At 43.3% G+C, this 22,415-nt stretch overlaps 1 protein-coding gene across 5 annotated transcripts in view; it reads right to left on the reverse strand.

The window, feature by feature from the left end:
- PLA2G15 (phospholipase A2 group XV) overlaps positions 1-22,415 on the reverse strand; it is a 61,462-nt gene that overhangs the window by 26,578 nt on the left and 12,469 nt on the right. Inside the window, exons 2-3 of one of the 5 annotated variants that reach the window (XM_016185838.2) lie at positions 19,499-19,699; positions 10,210-10,366 (exon numbers count right to left, since the gene is read on the reverse strand). In XM_016185838.2, the coding sequence (XP_016041324.2) occupies positions 10,210-10,366; positions 19,499-19,699 (358 nt within the window). Of the gene's footprint in view, positions 1-10,209; positions 10,367-19,167; positions 19,403-19,498; positions 19,700-22,415 lie in introns of those variants that run through there. The other 4 variants (XM_060185283.1, XM_007517703.3, XM_060185285.1 and 1 more) reach the window with 4 other exon arrangements.

Genomic DNA, 22,415 nt, shown 5'->3' on the forward strand with positions numbered 1-22,415 from the left:
AAATTTTAAAAAAAAGAAGAAAATGGTTAAAACAACAAGAAGAAATATTAGAGAATCGAACCAGGACAAGAGTCCAGCTAAAAGTCCTCCAGAGGGTAAAGCACAAAATAAAAGAGTTCAACATCCAAACATTAGCTAAGGAAATAATAACAGGAGTGAGTAAAGAATTTGAAAAAATTGTAATCAGAAATACAGGAACAACAAATGAGATTATGGAAGAAAATAATAATTATCTCATGGTTATTAGAGAGCTGAAAGCTGAAATCGCTAAGCTAAGAACACAACTAGCTGAATAAGCTAAACGAGTATGAGAACAGGGCAACAAAACAGATAAACTCCAAAAAACAGTAGAAGGCAGAGAGAACAGAATAAATGAGGCTGAAGACAGAATTAGCAAGATTGAGGATGAATTAGAGACAACTAAAAAAGAAGTAAGAGATCTCAAAAAGAGATTAATAGATACTGAAAATAACAACAGAGTCCTATGGGATGACTTCAAAAGAAACAATATACGCATTATTGGCTTACCAGAGGAAGAAAGAGAAGGAGAGGAAGAAAGCATTTTCCAGGCCATAATAGCTGAAAACTTCTCTAGTCTAGACAACATCAAAGACATAAAGATTCAAGAAGCCCAGAGGGTCCCAAACAGAATTAACCCAGACCTAAAGACACCAAGACATATCATACTTAGAATGGAAAGGAATAAGGATAAAGAAAGGATCCTCAAGGCTGCAAGACAAAAACAAAGAGTCACCTACAAAGGAAAACCCATAAGATTAGCAGCAGACTTCTCCATACAAACACTACAGGCCAGAAGAGAATGGCAAGATATCTATCGAGTGCTCAATGAGAAAGACTTTCAACCAAGAATACTATATCCTGCTAGACTGTCATTCAGACTAGATGGAGGCATCAAAACCATTTCAGAAAAGCAACAGTTGAAGGAATCAACTATCACCAAGCCTGCCCTGAAAGAACTTCTGAAAGGTCTCCTATAAACAATCAGACCACCATAAATAGGACATATATCAAAACACTCTAAAACTCTACAAGAATGGCGTTAAAATATCTTCAATCTTTGATATCAATAAATGTCAATGGCCTGAATTCACCTATTAAAAGACACAGAGTAGGAAGATGGATCAGAAAACACAACCCAACAATATGCTGTCTACAGGAAACCCACCTAACTCAACAAGACAAACACAGACTTAAAGTGAAAGGATGGAAAACTATCATACAAGCCAATGGCCTACAAAAAAGGGCAGGAACAGCTATTCTCATATCTGACATGATAGACTTTAAAATAGACAAGATTAAAAAAGATAGGAATGGACACTACTTAATGCTCAGAGGATCAGTCAATCAAGAGGACTTAACAATTATTAACATCTATGCACCCAATGAGAAGCCATCTAAATACATCAAACTTCTACGGAAAGAGCTACAGCAATATATTAACAGCAACACAATCATAGTAGGGGACTTCAACACCCCACTCTCTCAACTTGACAGATCATCCAGACAGAAAATCAATAAAGACATAAGGGAGCTAAATGAAGAGATAGATAAACTAGAACTATTGGACATTTTCAGAGTCACTCATCCTAAGAAACTGGAATACACATTTTACTCAAATCCACATGGGTCATTCTCAAGGATAGACCATATGTTAGGCCACAAAGACAGCATCAGCCAATTCAAGAGCATTGAAATCATCCCAAGCATCTTCTCAGACCACAGTGGAATTAAACTAACACTTAACAATCAACAAAAGATTAGTAACAGTCCCAAAATGTGGAAGCTCAACAGTACACTTCTTAACAACTTCTGGGTCAAAGAGGAAATAAAGGAATAAATCAAAATGTTTCTCGAGAGTTCAATGAAAATGACGACACAAGTTATCAAAATATTTGGGGCACAGCTAAAGCAGTACTAAGAGGAAAGTTCATAGTTATACAAGCACACATTAGGAAACAAGAAAAAGCACAAATAAACAGCCTGATTGCACATCTTAAAGACCTAGAAGAAGAACAACAAAGGAATCCTAAAGCAACCAGAAGGAAAGAAATCACTAAAGTTAGGGCAGAAATCAATAACACTGAGAATAAGAAAACCATACAAAAGATCAACAAAAGTAAATGTTGGTTCTTCGAAAGAGTAAACAAAATTGGCATACCATTAGCCAGACTGACAAAACAAAAAAGGGAGAAGACCCAAATAAATTGGATACTAAATGAAAGAGGAGATATCACAACAGACACCGCAGAAATTCAACATATCATGTTGAGGCTTCTATGACCAACTATATGCCACCAAGCTAGAGAACCTGGAAGAAAAGGACGAATTCCTAGATACCTACCAACTTCCAAAGCTAAGTAAAGAGGAAGTGGATAACAAGAACAGGCCCATCACAGCTAATGAAATTGAATCAGTTATCAAAAATCAGGCAGGAGCAAGGAATTAAAGGGATACAGATTGGAAGAGAAGAAGTCAAACTCTCCTTATTTGCAGATGACATGATAGTATACATGGAAAAACCTAAGGAATCCAGCAAGAAGCTTTTGGAAATCATCTGGCAATACAGTAAGGTGTCAGGCTATAAAATTAACATTCAAAAGTCAGTGGCATTCCTCTATGCAAACACTAAGTTAGAAGAAATTGAAATCCAGAAATCAGTTCCTTTTTCTATAGCAACAAAAACAATAAAATATCTAGAAGTAAACCTAACCAAAGAAGTGAAAGACTTGTATACTGAAAATTATGAGTCACTACTCAAAGAAATCGAAAAAGACACAAAGAAGTGGAAAGATATTCCATGTTCATGGGTTGGAAGAATTAACATCATCAAAATGAATATATTACCCAGAGCCATCTACAAGTTTAATGCTATCCCCATCAAGATCCCAAGCACATTTTTTAGGAGAATAGAACAAATGCTACAAATGTTTATCTGAAACCAGAAAAGACCTAGAATTGCCAAAACAATCTTGAGAAAAAAGAACAGAACCGGAGGCATCACACTCCCAGATTTCAAACTGTATTATAAAGCCATTGTCATCATAACTGCTTGGTACTGGAACATGAATAGACACACTGACCAGTGGAATAGAATTGAGAGCCCAGAAATGAGGCCCCACACCTATGGTCATCTAATCTTTTTTTTTTAAATTTATTGTATTTATTCCCTTTTGTTGCCCTTGTTGTTTTATTGTTGTAGTTATTATTGTTGTTGTCGTTGTTGTTGGATAGGACAGAGAGAAATGGAGAGAGGAGGGGAAGACAGAGAGGAGGAGAGAAAGATAGACACCTGCAGACCTGCTTCACCGCCTGTGAAGCGACTCCCCTGCAGGTGGGGAGCCGGGGGCTCGAACCGGGATCCTTATGATGATCCTTGTGCTTTGCGCCACCTGCGCTTAACCCGCTGCGCTACAGCAGACTCCCGGTCATCTAATCTTTGACAAACATGCCCAGACTATTAAATGGGGAAAGCAGAGTCTCTTCAACAAATGGTGTTGAAAACAATGGGTTGAAACATGCAGAAGAATGAAACTGAATCACTGTATTTCATCAAATACAAAAATTCCAAGTGATTCAAGGACTTGGATGTTAGACCAGAAACTATCAGATACTTAGAGGAAAATATTGGCAGAACTCTTTTCCACATAATTTTTAAAGACATTTTCAATAAAACGAATCCAATTCACAGAAGACTACGGCAAGTATAAACCTATGGGTCTACATCAAATTAAAAAGCTTCTTCACAGCAAAAGAAACCACTACCCAAACCAAGAGACCCCTCACAGAATGGGAGATCTTTACATGCCATACATCAGATCATAAATCAGATAAGAGTTTAATAACCAACATATATAAAGAGCTTTCCAAACTCAACAGCAAGACAACAAATTACCCCATCCAAAAATGGGGGGAGGACATGGACAGAATATTCATCACAGAAGAGATCCAAAAGGCCAAGAAACACATGAAAAAATGCTCCAAGTCTCTGACTGTCAGAGAAATGCAAATAAAGACAACAATGAGATATCACTTCACTCCTGTAAGAATGTCATACATCAGAAAAGGTAATAGCAGCAAATGCTGGAGAGGGTGTGGGGTCAAAGGAACCCTCCTACACTGCTGGTGGGAATGTCAATTGGTCCAACCTCTGTGGACAACAGTCTGGAGAACTCTCAGAAGGCTAGACATAGACCTACTCTATGATCCTGCAATTCCTCTCCTGGGGATATATCCTAAGGAACCCAACACACCCACCCAAAAAGATCTGTGTACACATATGTTCTTAGCAGCACAATTTGTAATAGCCAAAACCTGGAAGCAACCCAGGTGTCTAACAACAGATGAGTGGCTGAGCAAGTTGTGGTCTAGATACACAATGGAATACTACTCAGCTGTAAAAAATGGTGACTTCACCGTTTTCAGCCGATCTTGGATGGACCTTGAAAAAATCATGTTGAGTGAAGTAAGTCAGAAACAGAAGGATGAATATGGGATGATCTCACTCTCAGGCAGAAGTTGAAAAACAAGATCAGAAAAGAAAACACAAGTAGAATCTGAAATGTAATTGGCGTATCGCACCAAAGTAAAAGACTCTGGGGTGGGTGGGTGGGGAGAATACAGGTCCATGAAGGATGATAAATGACATAGTGGGGGATGTATTGTTAAATGGGAAACTAGGGAATGTTATGCATATACAAACTACTGTATTTACTGTTGAATGTAAAACATTAATTCCCCAATAAAGAAATAAATTATAAAAAAAAAAGCTGGACATTTGGAGCCTTCTCTCTCTCTGTCCAGATCACCATGTAATCACCATATAAGTGTTTGCCTGCCCCTCTCTCTTTCTATCTCTCTCTCTCTCCCTCTCCCTCCCATGCCCTAACATGTGAAAACTCTCAATTTTCCCTAATAAAGTTTAAAGTGCCTGAATAAAATAAATAAATAAATAAATAAATAAAATAGCCTCCAGGAACAGTAGGTTCGTAGTGCAGAGCCCCAGTAATAACCCTGGAGGCAAAAAAAAAAGAGAGAGAGACACTCATGCCTGAGGCTCTAAGGTCTCAAGTTTAATCAGCCATACCACCATAAGCCAGAGCTGATTAGTGCTGTGGTAAAAAAAAGAAAAAAGAAAAAAGAAAAAGAAATCTGTTTTTTAAAGTTAAGATTTTCCAGCTGCTAACATGATGCCAACCGGACTTCCCTGGGCAAAGGACCCCCACCAATGTGTTCTGTAGCCTCCGCCTCCCCAGAGTCCCACCCCACTAGGGAAAGAGAGAGACAGGTTGGGAGTATGGATTGACCTGTCAACACTCATGTTCAGCAGGGAAGCAATTACAGAAGCCAGACCTTCCACATTCTGCACCCCATAATGACCCTGGGTCCATATTCCCAGAGGGATAAAGATAGGAAAGCTATGGGGAGGGGAGGATGGGATATGGGATACAGAGTTCTGGTGGTAGGAATTGTGCGGAGTTGTACCCCTCTTCTTCTACGGCTTTTGTCAGTTTCCTTTTTATAAATAATTTTTTTTAAGTTAAGATTTACTTTAAAAGTATTATTTACTATTTTAATTGCCACCAGGTTTATCACTGGGGCTCAGTGCCTGAAGGAAAAATCCAGTGGGCCTGGAGGATTTTTTTTTAGTTTTTTTTTTTATTGTTGTAGTTATTATTGTTGTTGTCATTGTTGGATAGGACAGAGAGAAACGTAGAGAGGAGGGGAAGACAGAGAGGGGGAGAGAAAGACACCTGCAGACCTGCTTTACCGTCTGTTAAGCAACTCCCCTGCAGGTGGGGAGCCAGGGGCTTGAACCAGGATCCTTAAGGTGGTCCTTGCGCTTAATCCACTGCGCTACCACTTGACTCCCAGATTTTTTTTTCTTTTTGGTTGGTTGGATAGAGAAATTGAAAGGCACGGGGTGCACCTGGTTGAACATACATGTTACAAAGCAAGGTCCTGGGTTCGAACCCCCAGTCCCTACATGAGGGAAAAGCTTTACAAATGGTGAAGCAGTACTGTAGGTATCTCTCTGTCTCTCTTCTTCTCTATCACCCCCTTCCCTCTTGATTTACAGATGTCTCTATCCAAATAAATAAATAAAGATAATTTTTAAAAATTAAAAACGAGGGGGTTGGGTGGTGGCGCAGTGGGTTAAGAGCACGTGGCACAAAGCACAAGGACTGGCGTAAGGATCCCGGTTCGAGCCCCCGGCTCCCCACCTGCAAGGGAGTCGCTTCACAGGCGGTGAAGCAGGTCTGCAGGTGTCTATCTTTCTCTCCCCCTCTCTGTCTTCCCCTCCTCTCTCCATTTCTCTCTGTCCTATCCAACAACATCAACAATGGTAATAATAATAATAACCACAACGTGGCTACAACAACAAGGGCAACAAAAGGGGGAAAAATGGCCTCCAGGAGCGGTGGATTCATGGTGCAGGCACCGAGCCCAGCAATAACCCTGGAGGAAACAAAAAAATTAAAAACAAGAAATTGAAAGGCACAAGGATGCTGGTTGAAGGCCCCAGCTCCTAACCTGCTGGGAGGTTGCTTCACAAATGATGAAGAAGGTCTTAGGTGTCTGTCTCTCTCCCTCTCTCCCTCCCCCTCTCCTCTCAATTTCTCTGTCCCATCCAGTAAAAAAATAAAATAAAATAAAAAGAGACCCCACCTGCAGAGGAGTCGCTTCACAGGCAGTGAAGCAGGTCTGCAGGTGTCTTTCTCTCCTCCTCTCTGTCTTCCCCTCCTCTCTCCATTTCTCTCTGTCCTATCCAACAACGACAACAACAATCATAACTACAACAATAAAACAACAAGGGCAGCAAAAGGGAATAAATAAAATAAATATTTAAAAAATAAAAAAAATAAAATAAAAAGAGAGAAATTGAAAAGGGATGGGAAAAGGAGAGAGAGATACTTGCAGCACTGTTTCACTATCTGTGAAGCCTTCCTCTCTAGCTGAGGACCAAGAGTTTGCACCTGAGTCCTTGAACATGGTAACTGTACAAAGTACAAGTGCACCATAACTTGGCCCCTGAAAATTTATTTGACTGTTTTATCATGTGCATGACTCAGGTTCAAACCTGGCCCCCCTGCTACATTTAAGGAAGCTTTGGTGCTGTGCTGTGTTATCTCTCATGGTATCTCTCACTCTCCCTTCCTCTGCCTGCATAAAAATCTAAAAATTCGGGGGTCGGGCGGTGGCGCAGTGGGTTAAGCGCACGTGGGCAAAGCGCAGGGACCGCTGTAAGGATCCCGGTTCGAACCCCCCCCACCTGCAGAGGAGTCGCTTCACAAGTAGTGAAGCAGGTCTGCAGGTGTCTGTCTTTCTCTCCCCCTCTCTGTCTTCTTCCCCTCCTCTCTCCATTTCTCTCTGTCCTGTCCAACAACAAACGACATCAACGATGGTAATAATAATGACCACAACGAGGCTACAACAAGGGCAACAGAAGGGGGAAAAATGGCCTCCAGGAGCGGTGGATTCATGGTGCAGGCACTGAGCCCAGCAATAACCCTAGAGGGAAAGAAAGAAAATTAAAAAGAAAAAATCTAAAAATTCTTTTCACTGAGCCCCCAAATTTTCTTAATTTATGAGACTACATTTTTGTGAAAAAAAAAATTATCAAGAGACAACTGTGTTTCTGAAAGGTAGTCTCTGACTGAATGGAATTTTCACAGTCTAGGAGGAAAAACAGGAACATAATTCTAGGTTCAAATCCTGCTTCTGATATTTAGCTATGTCACCCCCAGACAATTTTAGAGCCTCTTCAATCTTAGATTTCCCTCACTTATAAAAATATCAGTTTCGGGGGTTGGGCAGTAGTGCAGTGGGTTAAGTGCACATGGTGCCAAGCGCAAGGACCTGCAGAAGGATCCCAGTTCAAGCTCCTGGCTCCCCACCTCCAAGGGAGTCACTTCACAGGCGGTGAAGCAGGTCTGCAGGTGTCTTCCTTTCTCTACTCCTCTCTCCATTTCTTTCTGTCCTACCCAAAAACAACAACATCAATAACAAAGACATCAATAACAACAACAATAACTACGACAACAGTAAAAAACAACAAGGGCAACAAAAGGGAAAAATTTTTTTTTTAAAAATCTGTTTCAGGGCCAAGCTGTGGTACACCTGGTTAAGTGCACACATTACAGTGCACAAGGACACTGGTTCAAGCCCCTGGTCCCCACCTGCGAGGGGAAAACTTCACAAGTGGTAAAGCAGGGCTGCAGGTATCTCTCTCTCTCTCTTTTAAGATTTTTATTTATTTATTAATGAGAAAGACAGGAGAAGAGAGAGAAAGAACCAGACATAACTCTGGTACATGTGCTGCCAGGGATTGAACTCAGGAACTCGTGCTTGAAAGATCAATGCTTTATCCACTATGCCACCTCCTGTACCACTCTGTCTCTCTCCCTCTCCCTTGTCCTGCTCAATTTCTCTCTGTCTCAATCCAATAATAAATAAAAATATTTAAAAATAAATAAATAAAAACATCTGTTTCATAGAACTGTTATTAAACATAAGAAATTATAAATATTCTAAAACAAAGTGACTAAGATAGACCTGAATATTGTTCCTCCCTTATGACACTTAGGACTGCAATAAAGAAAATTCCTTTTCTTGCAAAAGTCAGTGTGACAGGACGGGGGTAGATAGCATAATGGTTATGCAAAGAGCCTCTCATATCTGAGCCTCCAAAGTCCTAGGTTCAATCCCCCACAACACCATAAGCCAGAGCTGAGCAGTGCTCTGGTGTTTCTCTCTCTCCATCTCTCTCAAAAATAAAAAAGTAAAATAAAAGTATTAAAAAAAAAAGTCAGTGTGACAGTGTTTGGCTTCCTGGTGCAACAGACAATAAGCCCACACAGTTTCAGAGAGGGTAGGAAGTTGTTGGGGGACAGCATAATGGTTGTGCAAAAGGCTTTCATTATTGAGGCACCAAAATCCCTGGTTCAATCTCCAGCACCACCATAAGCCAAAGCTGAGACATGCCCTGGAAGAAAAATTAAGTAAAATACATTAAGAAAAGAAAATAAGGGGCCAGATGGTGACACACCTGGTTGAGCATACATGTTGCAATGTGCAAGGACCCAGGTTCAAGCCCCCATCCCCACCTGAAGGAGGAAAGCTTTACGAGTGGTAAAGTGTTGCAGGTGTCTCTCTGTATCTCTCCCTCTCTATCACCCCTTTTCCTCTCAATTTCTGGCAGTCCAATAAAAAAATAAAGATAATAAAAAAATTTAAAATAAAATAAAATAAAAATTAATCTTAAAAGGGTAATCAGGGTGGTCCGGGAGGTGGCACAGTAGATAAGGCATTGGACTCTCAAGCATGAGGTTCTGAGTTCAATCCCCAGAAGCACATGTACCAGAGGGATGTCTGGTTCTTTTTCCTCTATCATTTCTCATGAATAAATAAATAAAATCTTTAAAAAAGGGAGGGGGATCAGGAAAGGGCAGAAAGTTGTCTGGAAAGTGCAGAGGTGGTGCCAACCAGACACAGGAAATGGAGAAAGGTCAATGATGAGGATAGAAATGAGCTGCTCAGCCACCAAGTTTCCAGATGATACTATGAGGCCAACCTGACCTCCCTGGCAGATGACTTCACCAATGTGTCCTGGTGGCCTACCTCCCCAGAGCCCTACCCCACTATGGAAAGAGACAGGCAGGGAGTATGGATCAACCTGCCAATGTCCATGTTTGGCTGAGAAGTAATTATAGAAGCCAGACCTCCCACTTTCTGCACCCCATAATGATTCTGGGTCCATGCTCCCAGAGAGATAAAGAATAGGAAAGCTTTTTTAAAATTATTTTTAAAAGAGGTTTTATTTATTTATTAATGAGAAAGACAGGAAGGGAGAGAGAAAGAACCAGATATGACTCTGGTACATGTGTTGCTGGGGACTGAACTCGAGACCTCATGGTTGAGAATCCAATGCTTTATCCATTGTGCCACCTCCCGGACCACAGAATAGGAAAGCTTTTAAGGGTGGGGATGGGATAGGGAGTTCTGGTGGTGGGAATTGTGTAGAATTATACCCCACTTATCCTATGGTCATGTCAATATTTCCATTGTATATAAAGAAGAAAGAAGAAAGAAAGAAAGAAAGAAAGAAAGAAAGAAAGAAAGAAAGAAAGAAAGAAAGGGGCTTCTAGAGTTCAAGTAGTTGAGCAGCCCCACCTGTACCCCTAGACCCACCTGATATTGTCAATCCAACAGTCAATGATGACAGGCAACAGCAGTTCTAGATTCAGCCAGAGTGTAAAATAGCTGTCTGTTCTCTTAAAGCAGAGGTAGTGAACGACAGATGGCTTGTCCAGCTTGGCCTCCAGCTGGTTGCCCAAGTCTCCAGGCACTACAAGGGAACAGAGAACATGCCTGAGGCTCTGGATCTGAGAAGGTGAAGGCCCCCAAGACTTGAACCCAACTACCCAGCATTATGCCAGGCTACAGAGTAGGCAGCGTCTTATCCACTTTGTGGGAAATAGGACAGATTGTTAGGTCACTTAACCAGTCAAACCAAATCCAGAAAGGCATTCCAGGATAGGTTTGTGGAGGAAACAATAAACAGAAACCACTAAGAGAAGCTCATACGGGATTCGGGTGGTAGCACAGCAGGTTAAGCGCATGTGGCGCAAAGCGCAAGGACCAGCTTAAGGATCCAGGTTTGAGCCCCGGCTCCCCACCTGCTGGGGATGCGCTTCACAGGTGGTGAAGCAGGTCTGCAGGTGTCTATCTTTCTCTCCCCCAGTCTTCCCCTCCTCTCTCCATTTCTCTCTGTCCTAACAATGACATCAATAACAACAACAATAATAACTACAACAACAATAAAAAACAAGGGCAACAAAAGGGAAAATAAATTAATAAATAAATATTTTTTAAAAAGAGAGAGTGGGGTGGGTGGTTGGGAAGAATACAGGTCCATGAAGGATGATAAAGGACCTAGTGGGCGTTGTACTGTTATATGGGAAACTGGGGAATGTTATGCATGTGCAAACTATTGAATTTACTGTTGAATGTAAAACATTAATTCCCCAATAAAGAAATAAAAAAATTATAAATAAATAAATAAAATCTGTAAAAAATAAATAAAATATTTAATTAAAAAAGAGAGAGAGAGGCTCATACTGGCACCTAGTGACTTACTAAGGTGCCTCAACACTGCTAAAGGCAGGAACCCAGTAAGAAGGCAGATCATGTAGAGGACCACAGCACCTTGCATACCTCAAGCCTATGCAGAAGGTAACTAGCCTGAAACAGAGCACAATTCTAGACGTTGTTCAATGCGAGTGGGTGTGACCAGCAAGCTAGGATGACCACTCTCTACCCCAGCCAGTCTATCCAGTACAGAGCCCCAAGGCCCTCGTGAGACTCAAATCCTTCCTCATTGCTTCACTGCCTAATAGTCAATCCTCTTTACTGTCTATTCAGTGTATTCATTACCAGTGACAATTCAAGTCTCACATACTCCTGCACACCATGTACTAAACAATTCCCAAATACACCCCTACTTAGAACCTATCATCATAGAGTAGACAAGCAGCACTTAGCTCTCCTGTGCCCTCACTGGGCTCCAACTGTTAACCCAGCTCTTCAGAGGGCATGCCCTGCCTTCTCAGTGTACTATCCTACAGTCATGGGAAAAGTCAAGTGAAGCAAGAAGTGTGACCCTTGCTGTCATTTCCCCTTCATGATGTGGGTGAAGTCTTCAACATGATAGCTTCTAGATGGCATGCCTCTGGAGCAGAAAGGGAAGGCTTTGATCAGTGTCTTTTATCTAATATTTTATTTAATTTTTAATAGTTCAGATATTTTATTAAGCTTTTATATTGATCATGCTATGAAGTTATAGGGAATAGGTTCCAGAAGCTCTGGTTCCTTTCCACCGGTTCTCATAAAATGTGCTTCTCTGGGTGGAACAGGCTGATTGAACCCAAGTCGCCTTCTTTTTAGCTTCTTTTTTTTTTTTTTTCACTCCGATCATTTTCCTTCACAAGTTTCAAGAAGCTGTTTCCACTCTTAGAGTTTTTTTCTTTCTTTTTTTAAGTTTTTATTTATTTATTAATGAGAAAGATAGGAGGAGAGAGAGAAGGAACCAGACATCACTCTGGTACATGTGCTGCCGGGGATTGAACTCAGGACCTCATGCTTGATAGTCCAGTGCTTTATCCACTGAGCCACCTCCCAGACCACAACTCTTAGAGTTTTTAATATGACCAATACGAACATTAATTCTCTTGGCAAGAATCTTGCCCTTTTACTTGTTTGTATACAACAATACCAACAGAACGCTAGGTAATATTGTAGACTCAGTTTTGCCATGGCAAAATTTGTGGGGCATTCCTTTTTGAACAATGGCCATTCCATTTTTAAAAAAATATTTATTAAAGAAATAAAGAAAGAAAAGAAAAGAAATTATTTATTATTGGATAGAGATAGAGAAATTAAGAGGGGAGGGAAGAGGCAGAGAGAGAGACCTGCAGCCCTACTTCACCACTTGTGAAGCTTTCCCCCTGCAGGTGGGGACCAGGGGCTTGAATTCAGGTCCTTGTACACTGTAGAGTATGTGCCTTTAACCAGGTGTGCCACTGCCTAGCCTCCCAATTCCCTTTATGTCTACAATGTCATCTTTTTTTAATATTTACTTATTATTTATTCCCTTTTGTTGCCCTTGTTGTTTTATTGTTGTACTTATGATTGATGTTGTTGTTGTTAGATAGGACAGAGAGAAATGGAGAGAGGAGGGGAAGACAGAGAGGGGGAGAGAAATATAGACACCTGCACACCTGCTTCACCGCCTGTTAAGCGACTCCCCTGCAGGTGGGGAGCCAGGGGCTTGAACCGGGATCCTTAGGCAAGTCCTTGCGCTTTGCGCCACCTGCGCTTAACTGCTGCGCTACAGCCCGACTCCCCTACAATGTCACCTTTTTTAGAACTTTTTCTATTACTTTATTTACTGAACAGAGATAGCCAGAAATCCAGAGGGAAGGGAATGATAGTGAGGGAGAGAGACAGAGAGAGATACCTGTAGCACTGCTTCACCACTTGCAAAGCTTTCCCCCTGCAAGTGGGAACTGGGGGCTCAAACCTGGGTCCTTGCACATAGTAACATGCTCTCAACCAGGTGTGCCACCACATGGCCCCAATATCACCTTTCTTATAGATTCCCATATGTGGCCAAAGGAACAACTCCATGTTTTGTTTTGTTATTTTTGCCTCTAGGGTTATTGCTGGGGCTCGGTGCCTGTATCCACTGCTCCTGGAGGCCATTTTTTTCCCATTTTGTTGCCCTTGTTATTATGGCCATTGATGTTCGATAGGACAGGGAGAAATCGAGAGAGGACTCCATGTTTTCTAAAAGGCCTAGAGAACATATTTTAAAACATAAATAAAAGTGGTCCAGAGAGTAGGGCACCAAAGTAAAAACCCTGTGGTGAGGGGGAGGTGGACATTCAGCTTCCCCAGGTGGTGGCGGGGGGGAGGGGGGACGACACAGTCTTTTGGTGGTGGGAATGGTGTTTATGTACACTCCTATTAAAGTGTACTCATATAAACCACTAAATAATATGAGAGGGAAAAAAATTGATCATATGTCTCAAACTTTTTAAAACAGACTGAGTCTTTTTAATACATAGGCTGAGACTTTGATATGTTGACTCTCTCAAAAGTCTAGACCAAGGGAGTTGGGCTGTAGCGCAGCGGGTTAAGCGCAGGTGACGTAAAGCACAAGGACCGGCATAAGGATCCCAGTTCGAACCCCGGCTCCCCACCTGCAGGGGAGTCGCTTCACAGGCAGTGAAGCAGGTCTGCAGGTGTCTATCTTTCTCTCCTCCTCTCTGTCTTCCCCTCCTCTCTCCATTTCTCTCTGTCCTATCCAACAACGACAACAACAATAATAACTACAATAAAAAATAACAAGGGCAGCAAAAGGGAATAAATAAATAAAATAAATATGAAAAAAAAGTCTAGACCAGGTAGAACAGAAGCAACCAGTGGCACAGCTATATACAAGATGCTGCATGCTCCTCTCAATTCATATCAAATAATATTACATCCGCCGATCGAAACCTAATCAACGCAATGAGTGCCACCCCAGAATGCTTCACTTCAGACTGTGTCCAGAGACTTCAGATGTGGAATAACAACCCTTCAGCTTCATCACTCGGGTGAGACTTTTCCTTTCATAGTATTCTCTAACTCCATTCCAGGTGGTCCACTCCAGGTGGTCCAATAAAGTCCCCAAACCCAGATATAGACCAGGTCCCATGAGATAGAGCATATGTTCACACATGTCCATAAACCAGGGAAAAGTATATACCTGAAAGCAGAAGTACACAAGAGTCTGCAGTGAGTACCCCCCAACACTTCATCTGCACTATTCCAGCCTTTAGGTCCATGATTGTTCAACAATTTGTTTGGCTTTGTATGCTAACTCTTTTCAGCTACCAGGTTCTGGGTGCCAGCATGATTCCGACCAGACTTCCCTGGACTGACAACCCCACCAATGTGTCCTGGAGCTCCGCTTCCCCAGAGACCCACCCTACTAGGGAAAGAGAGAGGCAGACTGGGAGTATGGACCGACCAGTCAACGCCCATGTTCAGCGGGGAAGCAATTACAGAAGCCAGACCTTCCACCTTCTGCAACCCACAATGACCCTGGGTCCATGCTCCCAGAGGGATAGAGAATGGGAAAGCTATCAGGGGAGGGGATGGGATATGGAGATCGGGTGTTGGGAATTGTGTGGAGTTGTACCCCTCGGTTTTGTTTTTGTTATTGTCTCCTTTCTTAAATAAATAAAAAAAGTGGTCCGGGAGGTGGCGCAGTGGATAAAGTGTTGGCCTCTCAAGCTATGAGGTCCCAAGTTCAATCCCCGGCAGCACATGTACCAGAGTAATGTCTGATTCTTTCTCTCTCTCCTCCTATCCCTCTCATAAATAAATATTTTTAAAAATACATAAATAAAATATGTTCCTTCCCTCTTATCCCTTTGTGTTAGCTGACTTACTGGAAAATGGCTGCTCCAGCGAAAGGGTTGATATTTTACTTATCAATTAGAGGGATAGAAAAGAGAAAAAACCTGGTATATATGCTGCCAGGAATGAAACTCAGGACTTCATGCTTGAGAGTTCAACACCTTATCCACTGCACCACCTCCCAGATCACTTTTTTTTTAAGTTTTTTTTTTTAATATTTATTTATTTCCCCTTTTGTTGTTTTTATTATTGTTGTTTGTTGTTGTTATTGATATCATTATTGTTGGATAAGACAGAGAGAAATAGAGAGAGGAGGGGAAGACAGAGAGCAGGAGAGAAAGACAGACACCTACAGACCGGTTTCACCGCCTGTGAAGCGACTCCCCTGCAGGTGGGGAACCGGGGGGCTCGAACCAGGATCCTTACGCCAGTCCTTGCATTTTCGCCATGTGTGCTTAACCCGCTGTGCTACCGCCTGACTTCCCCAGATCACTTTTTTAACTTTACTTATTTTATTTGATAGAACAGAGAGAAACTGAGTGGCTGAGAAACACATGCAGCATTGCTTTCCCCTTGCAGGTGGGGGATAGGGGCTGGGTCATTATGCATGGTAATACATGCACTTAACCAGGTGCACCACCACTGGTCCCATCATTGTCTTCTTAAAAAAAGAAATGGGGGCTGGGCAAAAAAAAAAAAAGGTTGGGGGGGCACTGGTACCAAACACCTGGTTGAGCACACACATTACAGTGCACAAGGACCCGGGTTTGAGCCCCTGGTCCCTAACTGCAGTGGGAAAGCTTTGCAAGTGGTGAAGAAGTGCTGCAGGTGTCTCTCTGTCTCTCTCTCCCTTTCTATCTCCCCCTTCCCTCTCAATTTCTGGCTTTCTCTATCCAATAAATAAAGATAATTTAAAAAAAAGAAAAGAAAGAAAGAAATGGCTATTGGTCCGGGAGGTGGCACAGTAGATAAAGCATTGAGCTCTCAAGCATGAGGTCCTGAGTTCAATCCTCGGCAGCACATGTACCAGAGTGATGTCTGGTTCTTTCTCTCTCTCTCCTATCATTTCTCATGAATCAATAAATAAATTTTTTTTAAAAATAAAAAGAAATGGCTGGGGGTTTGGGGGCTGGGTGGTAGCACAATGGATTAAGTGCACATGGCACAAAGTGCAAGGGCCAGCGTAAGGATCCCAGTTCAAGCCCCCAGCTCCCCACCTGCGGGGGGGGGGGTCACTTCACAAGTGGTGAAGCAGGTTTGCAGGTGTCTGTCTTTCTCTCCTCCTCTCTGTCTTCCCCTCCTCTCTCCATTTCTCTCTGTCCTATCCAACAACAACAGCTATAACAATAACAACCACAACAAAGGCAACAAAATAGGGGGGGAAATGGCTGAAAGAGGAAATCACCTGATCTGCTTTAGCTGGTCACCCTTTGCCCTGACTAGGCAGTAAGGCCTCTAAAAATAGTAGTGATCACTTCCTGACCCCCCCCCCTTGTGCTAAGAAATAGGACAAAAGCCACTTCTTCCAGCAATGGAGGAAGACATGGTGACTCTTCCTCTATCTCTTCTTCCTCAATCAATTCTGGTTCCACATATAGAGGCTGACCACACTTTGGTGCTAATCTTCTGATAGCCAAGGACAAGTCCCTGCTGTGTCTAGGAACAGCTTATAGGGCTCTCCAGAGTCAATGCCAATGGCCTCACTCTAGCTGGGCAGGTTGTAATTCTAGTTGCTGTGACTTCAAGTGGGACCTATGGTTTCTGCTCTGACCTAGGACAATTTCCAGCACCACCGGAGCTAAGCAGTTCTCTGGTGTTTCTCTCTATATCTCATCTCTCTCATTAAAATAAATACAATACATATTAAAAAAAAAAAAAAGGCTGAGGGCTGGGCAGTGGCACACTGGGTTAAGTGCATATAGTATGAAGGGCAAGGATCCCAGTTTGAACCCCCAGATCCCCACCTGCAGAGGGGATGCTTCACAAGGGCAACGCAGGTCTGCAGGTCTCTATCTTTCTCTTTCCCTCTGTAACTCACCCTCCTCCCTCAATTTCTCTGTCCTATCCAATAAAATGGAAAAATGGCCACCAGGAACAGTGGATTTGCAGTCCTGGCAAGAAGCCTCTGCCATAACCCTGGAGACAAAAAAAAAAAGGTGGGGGGGTACTGGTACCAAACACTTCATACTTGAGAACTCTGTAGGGTCCCTGGGTCCTACAGCATAAATACCACATGACTTGAGGCCAAGAACATGGCTCAATTGGTAGGTAACATTGAACTTCATCACCTGAGGCTTCTGGTTTGATTCCCTGATTAGTGCTCTGGTTTCTCTTTCTCATGTGACACTCTCACATGGAATAAAAAGGAATAAATAAACCAGTCATGAGCTCTATACAGTCAATCCACTACTGCCCCCACTCCTTTCCAGACAGCATACACATCTCCCTCCCTTTAATGTGTAGTCTCCTCTGCCTGGCACACTCTCCTAGCCTTTGCTCAGCTCCATACTCAAGGAACCATTTGACACCTAGCTATTGAGACTATATCAATGCACTGTCTGTTCTTGCCAAGCACAAATCTCATCTCTAGGAATTAATGTTAGTCCCATCCTCCAAGTTTAGGAAAGACAGAACCAAGGCTGCCTAAATCCCATGGTAAATCTAGACCCAGCCTCCCCTAGAGTATTTCCTGGCCTGGTGCTCTTAGGAGCAGTAAAACACTGACTGCCAAACCCTTCAATGACCTGCACTACCCCCCCCCCCATTAAAATCCTCCCAACAGAAAGAGTATGGGGGTCATGTTGCAGTAGGCTTAGAAAGTAATAGATCAGTGGAACTGGTATATCGCATCAAAGTAAAAGACTCTGGGGTGGGTGAGTGGGGAGAATACAGGTCCAAGAAGGATGAGAGAGGACATAGTGGGGGTTGTATTGTTATATGGGAAACTGGGGAGTGTTATGCATGTACAAACTATTGTATTTACTGTTGAATGTAAAACATTAATTCCCCAATAAAGAAATAAAAAAAAGAAAGTAATAGATCCCCTAAGAATGCCGCTGCCCTCAAAAGTCCAACAAAACACTAACTGGGTGGCTGTGGCAGCCTGAAGGAGGCATGTAAGACCTCTTTTCCCCTAGGTCTCATCCCAGTCTCCTACCTCAAAGAAAACACCGTGGCTGCTGTACAGTTGTCATGGCCAGGAAAAGTCACCTAGTGCCAACACGGTCTAGTCCAAGTAGGGCTGGCAAGGCTGAGAGCGCAGGTTTGTCCCTTCACAACTGTTCATGGCCACTGTCCTAATTCCTTGGGGCTTCTCACTCCTCACTGATAACAGAGAGAAAGAGAGAGAGAGAGACTGTGTAGGGGGAACTACCTCGGTAGCAAGTTAGGAGTGCATCCTTGCAATAATGCTCTCTGAAATGTTTGGTGGGGAACGAGGGGGGGGACTTGAAGAAAACCTAGCGAGGCACAGTCCTGGCCGACCCCCCGACCCCCCGCCCCTCAGGAATGAGACTGAAAGAGTCTTTCAAGCAGTAAAAAAAAAAAAAATGGGGCAAAATGTTTGAGACCGACGTGGACTGACGGGCGACTGGAACTTAACGCTTCCACTCACCCCCATACTCGACAGAAGCAGAAAGAAGCTGACCACAGCCAGACCTTCTACCTTCTGCAACCCTCAATGACCCTGGGTCCATGCTCCCAGAGGGATAGAGAATGGGAAAGCTATCGGTGGAGGGGGTGGGATATGGAGATTGGGCGGTGGGAATTGTGTGGAGTTGTACCCCTCCTAAAATAAAAATAAAAATAATAAAAAAAATAAAAGAATGGGAAAGCTATCAGGGGAGGGGATGGGATACAGATTTCTGGTGGTGGGAACTGTGTGGAGTTGTACCCCTCTTATCCTATGGTTTAGTCAATGTTTCCTTTTTATAAATAAAAAAAAAATTTTAAAGGAAAAAAAAAAAAGACATATGTCCCTGTCTCTCTTAAACAAACAAAAAAAAAAAAAAAAAGAAGAAGCTGACCACACCCGCGCACTGCAAATGAAGAGGTGGATGGACAGACCCTGGCAACAAGATAGTCAGAGGCAGCCCCTCCCCGCCGCACCCGTGCCCAGTGTAGACCGGGAACACAGCCCTGCCCGCACCCCAGCTAAGCGAAGCGACTGGACGTGCTCCTCACCCAGTACCACAGGGGAGTGACGTCCGACCAGGCGAGCAGGGTCTGAGAGCAGTAGGAGGTACAGGAGGAAACCCGGGAGCAGGTTTGTGCGGTTGGGACCAAGCCGGAGACCCATGGCTTGTAGCCCCGGCTTCAGGACCAAAACGCAGCTTCTGCGCTCAGGGCTCGCCCCTAGGCCCGGGCTGTGGCGACGCTCTTAACCCCGCCGCCTGCAGCCACCCACAGAGGCCGGGCCAATCAGAACCCGCCTCCCTTAAACAGTCTGCCAATAGGAGATCGCTATCAGGAGCGTCCCTCCTGAAAAGAGCTCCCCGCCCCGCCCCTACCTAACCTCGAGCCAGCTCCATTGGCTGCGCTGAGCGCCGATCGCATCGATCCATCGATTCGAGTGCAGCCTGACTCGTACACGCTCCGCTGCGGACTCCGCTGGCAGCTGCGGTGAACCTGATGACCGAAGTCCATTCTGCTGCGCGGTCCTCACCGTGATTCTTGGCACCTTCCTGACCCGGGATCTGGAACGGACCCGGCTGAGCTAGGGATACAGGGTTCAAGTGCTCACCATCGAGTGAAAACACCAAGAGGGGATTTTGATGGGACTGGTAGAGGCTAGATGTCTGTGTTTTGTTTACGTTAGGATGTCCGTTTTACGGGATTCGGAATACGTATCACCCCACTAGATAAAGCAGGTCGTGCATCTGTCTGAGAAGGGGTTGAGCCTCGGTACTGCACTAAACAGTCCTTGGGCAAGTTCCCCAGAATAAGATTTTAGTCTTCTACACACCCATCTCATGAGCACACCTCCTCTATTCCTGAGACTTCTAACTCACCCCTTTATGTTGCTAGTTGTTCATTGCAATTGTGTGATGCAGTAAATAAATGCACAAAACAATTAGGGCCCACTTGCAAGGGGAAAACTTTGTGAGTGGTGAAGCAGTGCTGCAGGTGTCTCCCTCTAATATTTTAAATTTTTATTTATTTATTTATTATTAGATAGAGACAGAGAAATTGAAATGGGAGGGAAAGTAGAAAGGGGAAGAGACTAGAGAGACATCTACTTCACCACTCATGAAGCTTCCCCCATGCAGGTGGGGACCAGGGGATTGAACCTGGGTCCTTGTGCACTGTAATGTGTGTGCTTAACCAGATACACCAGTGCCTGCCCCCTCTCTTTTTCCCTATCTCCTTCTTCCCTCTCGACTTCTGGCTGTCTGTATCCAATAAATAAATAATAATAATAAACAATTAGAGGGAAAAAGTTTACTCCTTGGCTAAAACTCCTTCTCCCTGAAGGTAAACAAGTTACAGTAATTTTCTAGCAATGAGGTGAAACATTCATCATCCCTTTGGGAAATGGATAAGCATTTTCTGGAAACACAGAAAATGTTTTCCCCCAGGTTCAATCTCCAGCACCACCATAAGCCAAAGTTGGGCAATGTTCTGGTAAAAAAAAAAAAAAAAGGAAAGAAAGAAAGAAAGAAAGAGAAAGGGAGAAAATGTTTTCCTTCCAGCTTCTGTTTCCTTCTCCAGTGAAGCAATTCAGTAATTTCTCCTCTACACTTCACCAATTTTAAACAATAAAGCAAAGTGTTGTGGGAGTCAGGTGGTGGCACACCTGGTTGAACGCAAAAGGTACAATGTGCAAGGACCTGGGTTCGAGTCCCCGGTCCCCATCTGCAGGGGGAAAACTTGTGAGTGGTGAAGCAGGGCTGCAGGTGTCTCTCTGTCTCTCTCCCTCCCTATCTTCCCTGCCGGGGAGCCAGCCCCAGCAGGTTATTAGGGTATCCTGGAGGACAAGGGGCATCGGTGAAGAATAAAAAATGAGAGACAAGTAAGTTGATGCTGAATCAAGCTCAAGCAGACATCTCTGTCATACTTAAGCAGAACTTTATTTTTATAGTCTCATAAGGCTTAGCTCATTAAAACAAAAAGCACCATGGGGCTGGGTGGTGGTGCACACCTGGTTGAGCGCACACATTACAATGCGCAAGGACCCAGGTTTGAGCCCCCGTCCCCACCTGCAGGGGTAAAGCTTCACAAGTGGTGAAGCAGGGCTGCAGGTGTCTGTCTCTCACCCTCTCTATCCCTCCCTTCCCTCTCGATTTCTGACTGTCTCTATCCAATAAATAAAGAAAAAAATCATATATTATATGGAAAACTGGGAAATGTTATGCATGTACAAACTACTGTATTTCCTGTTGAATGTAAAACATTAATTTCCCAATAAAGAAATTAAAAAAAAATAAGAAAGCTTCTAATGGAGGAGCTGGGATATGAAACTCTGGTGGTGGGAATTGTACCCATTTTATCCCACAATTTTGTTGATCATTATTAAATCACTAATAAAAAATAATAAATAAATAAATGGAAAATATCACCAAGGTATAGATTACTGAAACAAAAATTACCAAGGCTTTGGTCACTAATAGAAAAATCACCAAAGCTTTGATTATTAATACAAAAATCACCAAGTAAGAACAGCACAGGTAGGGAACACCTCCTGCATTGTGGAACATCCACATTCCAGGGGCACTTTCCTCCCTAGAGATCACATCACAGTTTCTATGTTTTTTGTTATTCCTTTACCTGTGTGCTAGACAAATGTCCTATTGATTAAGATTACTATTCTAGGGGATCGGGCGGTGGCGCAGTGGGTTAAGCGCACGTGGCACAAAGTGCAGGGACCGGCATCAGGATCCCGGTTCGAGCCCCCGGCTCCCCACCTGCAGGGGAGTCACTTCACAGGCAGTGAAGCAGGTCTGCAGGTGTCTATCTTTCTCTCCCCCTCTCTGTCTTCCCCTCCTCTCTCCATTTCTCTCTTTCCTATCCAACAACAAACAACATCAACAATGGCAATAATAATAACCACAACGAGGCTACAACAACAAGGGCAACAAAAAGGGAAAAAAAATGGCCTCCAGGAGTGGTGGATTCATGGTGCAGGCATGGAGCCCAGCAATAACCCTGGAAGAAAAAAAAAAAAAGATTACTATTCTACCTGTATGCTTACACCATGTTTCTAGGGGCCTTAAACAAATTGAGCAACCCATTTCTCATAAAAGCTGTTCCATTGTGGTCCAGGAGGTGGTGCAATGGATAAAGCATTGGATTCTCAAGCATGAGGTCCTCAGTTCAATCCCTGGCAGCACACATACCAGAGTGATATCTGGTTCTCTCTCTCTCTTCCTATCTTTCTCATGAATAAATAAATAAAATCGGGGAGTCGGTCGGTGGCGCAGTGGGTTAAGCGC

The sequence above is a fragment of the Erinaceus europaeus genome, chromosome 2, assembly GCF_950295315.1.
Source record: "Erinaceus europaeus chromosome 2, mEriEur2.1, whole genome shotgun sequence".
Lineage (NCBI taxonomy): Eukaryota > Metazoa > Chordata > Mammalia > Eulipotyphla > Erinaceidae > Erinaceus > Erinaceus europaeus.